General features: G+C 29.9%; 1 protein-coding gene across 1 annotated transcript in view; it reads left to right on the top strand.

Moving 5' to 3' along the window:
* Positions 1-1240: 1240 nt before the first annotated feature.
* Positions 1241-8637, top strand: part of LOC108691792 (low density lipoprotein receptor adapter protein 1-like) — a 69844-nt gene continuing 62447 nt past the window's right edge. The window contains exon 1 of the mRNA XM_018199702.1: positions 1241-1433. Coding sequence (XP_018055191.1) covers positions 1391-1433 — 43 coding nt within the window. The 5' untranslated portion in view covers positions 1241-1390. The remainder of the gene's footprint in view (positions 1434-8637) is intronic.

The following is an 8637-nucleotide window of genomic DNA, read 5'->3' as shown; positions in this document are numbered from 1 at the left end:
CTCTCTCTCTCTCTCTCTCTCTCTCTCTCTCTCTCTCTCTCTCTCTCTCTCTCTCTATTTTTTTCATATCATGCTCCTTGTCGACTTCGTATTTTCCAATCGCTTCAAAGTCCATTGTAAAGTAAACGGATCCACGAATACCCAAAGGATGGTAGCCTAAACTAACCTAACCGAGGTTAACTTCTTTACCGAGTTTAGATAAGAGGGATCGGGGCTAAAGTCGCAACCACTGTCTGGACTGTTCAATTTCTTTTTTTTTCTTGCCGTTCTATTTACGATCATGAAGAAGATTGTGCGGTTCTTTCCGAATCCTTTAGCGAAGGTAGTAGGACGACGACCGAGAACAATTCTTAAGTCCTGAGAGTTCAATAGATCGTATCAGCGATAAGATGTTTCCGATAACCGGTATATTACAAAATCACGAATTGTTCTGAAAAAGAGACTGGAATGTAGTAAAGAATATCTGATAGAATTAATGATAGTGTCCATAAGACAGGCAATTTTTGAATAACGGTATAAGAAAAATGAAAATAAATTCATTTGGCACATTTAAATCTCAAACATACGTCTGATTAATGTCCAATTATTGTAGAATTTATAAAACTTTTTCTTTGTGATAAATTTTACAGAATTTTTAATTTTAATTTTTTTAATTTCAATAATTCTAAAGTTAACATTTTAAATTTGAATTTGATTGTGCCAAACTGGAGCATGCATGTGCTAACGAATTAAAAATTTGAATATTATCTCTACATTCAGTGATACTATGAAAGTATAATATAACTAGAACATGAATAGAAAAAAATATCAAACAATAAACGTTATTTTTATACGAAAATTTAGTAAAAAATTTACTTAAACATAAAAAAGAAAAATATTATAAATTGCATAAAGTAATTAATTTGATCTGCATATAATAATTAATTTGGTCTGCATCAAATTCACCGAAATTCATACATTGAAAGGATGGTGATTCGTTATTCTCATTAATAGACTACAAAATAATTACGTTGAGAGACACAATTAATAGCGTTAGTATCCTCTGTGCGGAGCACGTACGTAATGACCACGCCGGTCGTGATCGCGAGTCGTTGGAGGGGGGGGGAAAGGGTTAAGTGGGAAAGCAACGTAACGCGTGCGAGTCCGTCGCGGGGGAGAAGTAGTAAACTTCGCGAGAGTGTGTGACGTACACACGCGTGTGTTGCGCGCCGAGAAACACGAGACAGAATCACGAAGCACTTTGAGTCGGCACGCTCGTGAGCGATCGTCCTCCTTCATTCATTTCACGCGATCACGCTCTCAGTTGGTGAACGTGGCTCGTGGATCGTGATCGATTGCGTATATTGGGTTAATATCTCGACGACGTAGTGTTTGGAAAGAGCGAGCCAGCATGCCGTTCTTCAAAAAACTCCGCAGATTTTCCCGCCATAAAAGTGAGTTTTTTTTTCTGTTTTTTAAATTCGATTATAAATGAAGAATAAAAGTATGAAGTTCTTTTCTCGATTGTTATTTTTTATGTCAGTATATATTGGATCGTCCGGAAAGTGTAAAAGATTTAAATATAATAAATGAAATTAAAAATTTAAATCTTCTGCGTTTCAATTTTCCTTCAAAATCGGCATGAACTTTCTGGACAAATAGAAAGAATTGCATCTGAAAATAATTTTGTTGAGTTATTAAAATAATTACGTAGGAATTTCAAGTAATGCTACAAAAAGTTTTTACATTCTAGCATTCAATTTGAATATCATCCTATGCATAATTATTTTGATTATTTTGTCCAACAAAATTATTTTTTTAAATCTGTATCTAGCTAAATTTTTTAATACTTCAGCAAAATTATTATTTCGATGTAAATTGTTTCTTACTGGTTACGTTACATAATTTGTAATGCTATTCTTCTTTATAATTTTCTTCACTTGATGCAAAGTTAAAGTCCGAGATTTCCTCTTATCGCATTCTACGTGACAAAATTGAAATTATTATAATCTTCAACGTATATGTAAGTTCTTATTATCTTCTATGATATTATATTTTTATTTCACAGAGAGCAATTTTAAATTCGTTATTTCAGTATATACGAGATTATTTTCATCTAATCTATAAAAAATTCTAGTCCGAGGTCGTTTTTATTCGCCGCTCGACATTCTCGATACAACGTACGCTATTTCCTCTCGGCTCCCGTCTCGCTAAGTAGCACATCTCTTCGACTAAAGTCGTTCGTAATCGAATTCCGTCCCGAGACGAGAGGAGAGATTCTCGAAGCGCTGCTCGATGGTGCGCTTCCTTTAAGGGCGCACGCCTCGATTCGAGGACTATCACCTTCGTCTTAATGCAGTTTCGAACTGATCGGGACTGATGCCGTTCTCTCGGGAGCCAGCGAATCAGCATTTGCGGTGTAATTTGCGCGACAACGAGCTCAGCTGCTGCCAAATGAAACACTTTCAAGCGACGCGATTTTCCCCGCCGATTATCGCGCATCGATCGTTATAATCAATGTAATGGTGTTATTGAAGACTGGCATTGATTCAAAGTATAGTTGGAAATGCAACCAAACCACCGAACGCTGAACAAACTCGATTGAGTAGCTAAATGGTTATTGAACAAATAGTAATCGTCATTAATGCTGTGACTAATTAGAGTTGAATTTACCAATTACCGTGTGTAAATTTCAGGCATACAATAGATTAAATCAATTAAGTGAAATAATTCTATTGGCTATAAGATAATATTTTTTGCAATATATAATTTACATATTATTAAGATGCTTATTAAAATTAAAAATCATTATTAAAATTAATGACCAATCTAATTTAAGATATTAATATTTCAACTGCGTTTCAAGTTTGACAAAGTGAATCGCGCAGTTTATAAAAACTAAAAAAAATATTATATTTATAAAAATATAATATTAGCAAAAATTCGCATATTAATATTATTAAGCTTTAATCGGAAAATAGAATTATTTCTTTTAATTAATTTTCGTCGATCTAATTTCAAATTCTATCTATCTAATAATAAATTAATACATATTTTATGATTTTTATATGATTTTACTTTAAAATTTAAGTATTATCTTACGTTATATTATATTTAATGGAATGTAAAAATCATAAAATTAAAGCTTAATAATATTAATAAAATTTTTGCTAATACATTTTTTTAGTCTTTATAAACTGTGCGCCGTTACAATTAATTAATATAATTTTATTCTTTTATGCAATCGATTAATATATTTATCATATATATGATTTTTAATATATGATTTTTACATTTAATTAACATACATATATAATGTATGTGTGACATAATGTAGAATAATACCTTATTAAAGTGACGCTAATATTTTTTAAAATGTTTAATCTAGAAGAATGTTTAATTTAGAAATTGTTTGTGATTTGGATATGTCAAACGGTTTCTTTCCTAAATATTAGGTAAAATTCTAATAAATCTTGAATGTTTTATTTCAGTTATATGTGTGTTAAAAGAATAACGTTTTCAAATTTGTATTTACAGATCTTTACTCTAATATCTCGTTAAATGTTTTCACAGAGATTGAAAGATAAATTATGCAAGTATTAGTCTGACGCACAAATTAAAAATTGTCTTTTGCAATTGTTCGCTAAATTAATGTTCTCGTACGTTACGGTCGTTCATTTTTGTGTAAATGTAAAAATATCGCATGCAGTTTTTGTCCCGATTTTACCGCGAGATTGCGCCGCCCTGCCTTACTATAGAATAAACGGCGCGTATATCGAATGTGATGAAATATTGAAGTCGCGTATACGCTCGTTTGTGAAGATACGAGTGCGACGTACATTGTGCGTTGTCGCGCATTCTATTTTACAATGACAACGCTATGTTTACAGTTGTCAAGCTATTCGCGTACATCAATCCTCGCTACGTTCTCGCGCTCAGAATAAATATCGGTCAATATTTATTGCGGAGTATTTGAATTCCACACGTTTTGTTGAGATATAGTGCTCTGAAAATAATAACGCAAATGCGAATTGCGTAATTATGACGAGAAAATCAAAATATTTCCAAGAATTATTGATTGTTTGGTTAGAAAATTGATATTTATTGATTTTAATTAAGGTAATATTATTTTTCTCCTTAATATCTGTTTTATTTTAATAATTTTCAAACTCAAATCCATATTTTTACAACTAATTTCGAGAGAATCGTGATGAAAGGATCGCGATTGGATGTAAGATAGAATTCTAATTCATCACTGTTCAAAGATAAATTTAATAAGGAAACTTCAGAAAGGAAGAATTTAATCAAGTATATAAAACAACGTATTTTTCTCTTTTTGACTGAAAGACTTATTACATTGCTGCGGAATTCAATAACTTGCATTACAAAGAGTTAATTGAGCGACGCGTATGAGATCAACGAGATCAGAAATAACATGTCAGCATTCTGTCAACGGTATTTTTTTGCATTCAATATACACCGCGGTATCTTATAATTATACATCGTTATTGCGCACGCATAATTTCCTTTCACTTGCAATGGTTAGATGTCCATGGATTTTTAAAATAATTTTATAGCCTTTTCGCTAATTTATATTTAATGATAATTCGGCGCCATGATGTTTTCTTGTACCAGTTTCCTACACTGCAGTTTTCTTGTACCATGTAATTTTCTTCTGTCTGCGTGCTGCTTTACATAATAAATGCAGTTTTCACTTTTCGTCAATCGTGAGTTCTGTCAGAAATCGGTCGATGATGTAATTCGTCGATCGTAATCTCGCTTCCTCGAATTCGTGATAGCAAAAGTCGTTTACGAATTCATAAGTATTGCATCAGTTATTTTAGTTTTAGTTTACTTTTAAAAGAAATATTGTTGATCTCGACATTACTGTAAGAATTTCTCGGAAAATTTAGAAATGTTGGAACAAATATTTCTTCTAGAAAACTTGGATATATGTTCTTTTAAAGAAAACGACATATATAAAATGTTTGTTTGTTCGTTTCTCTCTCTTTGTTTTCTCTGTTCTTGACTCTGACAATTTATATGTAATGTTTATTTATTAAGAAATTGCATATTATGGTTATTATTAAAGTTGCTTCTTATTATTAATATTAATCATTTAAATGTATTTTCATTATTATTAATGTATGAACATAAAATGTATATGTTATCGCAGTGCAATTTTTTCTAAAATAAAATGTGAGATTTAAAAATGGAGAAATATAAAGAAAGGAATATAATATAAATATATACGTAAATTTTTTAGAAAATTTATCAGTTTAACTCTGTGTGTGTGTGTGTGTGTGTGTGTGTGTGTGTGTGTATGTGTGCACTCGAGAAAAGTTTATTTTATATTTCAATCTTAAGATTTGCTTTCTCTTTTTCGTTTTTAAATTACATAAATTTCGTTCTGGCTAGAATATATGCTTCCATTTTTCCAGCAATATAATGTCTACGATGCGCCACAGCGATGCATCAGTCAACAAATTTACAGTTCGCGCATATGCTTGCATGTGCTCGTAAGTTTACATCATCTAGCGTCGTCGTTTATTCAAATTCAAATACACGCGAGCGTGCGCGTTCATCATTTCGGTGACTAGAGTTCCGTCCTTTTCGGCGAATTGCACTGTTAGAATATCGCTTATATTGCGTGCCTGTGTGACGGAAATTCATTTCCCATCTCGAAACGTCGCCGTTAACCTTTATGGTCTTGAAGCAGTAGCAAAGTAATAGCACTCGCAAGAAGTAGATTAATCAATGTAGCGTGCGCCTTTGTGCAGCTACACGAGCGAGTCGATGTTATAAAGCGCCCAAAAATATTACGATAAAATGAGAGGAGAACGGTTAATTTTCTCGAAAATTAATTTTTTTTATCATAAACGTCAATGTTTGCATACATATTGATGGGATTGAAATAAATAAATTGAAATAAATAATATAGTATTATAACGAACATTATTTTGTGCTTTATTAAATTTAATGATTAAATAAAGGTATAATAAATAAAGAATATGTTCATCTGCCAATTAATAGAAACTACATTAATTGTGTTTTGCAGAATTAATTAAATTTATAATTATTACGAAAGAATAATAGGATGTTAGAAATAGAAAGGAAAAAACGAAGTAAGAATATACAGAGCCATTTACTGCATGTGGAAACCAATTTTAACGTATTCAGAATTTAACAATTCATCATGAATTTCACTAAAAATTAAATAAAAATTCTGATCAGAATATGTATGTATAAATTAATATTATGTATCGAATTTAATAATACTTTCAATGTCCCATTTTTTATTATTAGGGGATTATATTTATTATTGAAATTTTAAAATTATTATAGATTATTGAATTTATTTTCAATATTCTGGATTATGAAATAATTCAGAATATTGAATTAATTTTAGAAATTTCAGATTATTTATCAACGACTTGACTTTATTTTTAGAAAAATCATTTAACCAGCAATCTAAAATTATCGATTAATCTACAATTTACGTCCTTTTCACTGATCTTAAAATTTGAGGTCTTAAACTTTTTCATCCTAAAAATAGCATTGCGCATATAGCAGTTGAAATCCGGCGATGAAATCTAGAGTCACGTTCGTGGAAAAGTTCAGTGCAGACAGCTTAAGGATTGTAAATGTTTAGGGGTGCAGCTCGTCGCGGCTGAAAATTTCAAATCCTTTATCGTACATTTTGCTCGATTTCTTGGGCAGCTCCGAGAGTTTTCTTTCGGATTCTCGCTGCGAAGAAGGATTTACCGGCGAGATTGAGATTTCATGCACATCTCGGTATCGTTAACCTTAATCCATTATTCTTTGCCGTTAAATTGTACGGATAGTATATACTACAATTTATTGTATATTTATTGTATATTATATTATTTAAATATGATCTTATCAAAATTAAATTATCTTCGGTAAATGCTTTGCTTTTTTAATTATCTGTTATCTTTCTAAGACTAATTATGCTCATTTTATTGTAAAATTCGATTCATAACTACAAATTTAATTTTCTTATTATTTTTTATAGCAAGATATAATTTTAACTCGTCAACTATTGCCATCTGTTTTTTTTATAATATTATTAATTATAAAATTTTTTTTCTTTTATTTGAGTAATTTTTACCGTTTAAAACGTGTACTACAAAACAAACTCGTAAATTTCTAATTTGAAAAAGCAATTTTAACTTGTAACACATATATAAAAACTAACATATTGCTTAAAAGAATTCTACATTAATAACAACGCTTAAGAGAAATCTATCTCCGTCAAATGTTCAATTTTTTTCTAGATTCGCCTTAATTTTTTCGGATCCGTGAATCGATCAATTTTTCATATTTTATTATTAGTGAAGATAATAGTACAAGTGCGTTCATGACAGGTTTTTCTTCTTGAAACGAGAAAGATTAATATCGCTCTCCTTCCGCTCTCTAGATAACGGCAAAAGCGGCAAAAGTGAGTTTATTTGTTGGGTGCGTTTCGTGTTTCAAACAATTTTATTTCGCTTTAACGATAAATAATGTTGTACTTCATATTGCCATCACGAAATTGTGTAATTTATATCCGCCTTTTACATTATGTCTATTGCAATATTTGTGCGCCGATTATATCATCCTCAGTAAGCATTGCAAAATATTATTGCGCTTCAGGCGACTTTTAAATCTGGCAAGCGATATGCATCGTTGCATATTAGATAACGAGAATATGCGTTGCGGTCTTGTATTAATGCAATTAGCGTAATCGATAATCGTGTGTGATAATCGGGTGATTAACCCTTCATTTGCATTATACTGTATAAGTTATGTAAACTCTTTCTCTATCTCATATTTTACTGATATATTATTAATTGCTTTGCATATCAATTGATTTTCATTTTTTAAGTATTTATTAAGTACACAATTTTTATATGAATATTTCTTGAGAATTATTGCGAATTGGGGATTAGAGATATTTTAAAATTGTACAAAATGATATCTGAAATTCTTCAAAATTCTATGAAAGATTAATTAATCTTTAAATTAAATTAATTAAAAAATTAATAAGTTGTATTATCCGACTCTCACATGAGAGATACTAAATAAGAAAAGATAGTAAATTTATTAATTATGTAATGCAATTGCTATAATTATATAATTGCTATAATTAATAATATGCAAATAATAAATAATATGGATATTTTTTCTAGGAATAAAAATATGAATAGTTTAGAAAAAAAAAATCATCATTTAATCATCATTTTAATTTTGCATCAATTACTTTAAACTCATACTTGTCATTTTTGTTTAATATAAAACATTGATTATAGATAATTAAATATGTATATACTAATATACTATATATAATAGTTTATATTAATATACGTATATTCAAACTAACAGGATCTATAACTAAAAGTGAAAGTATTTATCTTTTTCTTGTAATTTTCAATTTTCATTCTTTAGTGCAAATCCTACGGAATTCTTTTTTATTTTTAAAAAACTGCATAACTACGAAAAAATGTTACTGGATCTGTCATTATTTTTTTTTTTTACATTAATAGAATGTCGTGCTAATTTCACGGATACAAAAGTGGTATCCGTAAAGTTAGCACATTCTATTAATAAAAAAAATAATAGGAGTTTTATAAATTACACACAACACACACACACATA

The sequence above is a fragment of the Atta colombica genome, unplaced genomic scaffold (genome assembly GCF_001594045.1).
Source record: "Atta colombica isolate Treedump-2 unplaced genomic scaffold, Acol1.0 scaffold52, whole genome shotgun sequence".
NCBI classification, from domain to species: domain Eukaryota; kingdom Metazoa; phylum Arthropoda; class Insecta; order Hymenoptera; family Formicidae; genus Atta; species Atta colombica.
The sequence above is the reverse complement of the archived record's forward strand: the minus strand, read 5'-3'. Positions and strand labels throughout refer to the sequence as shown.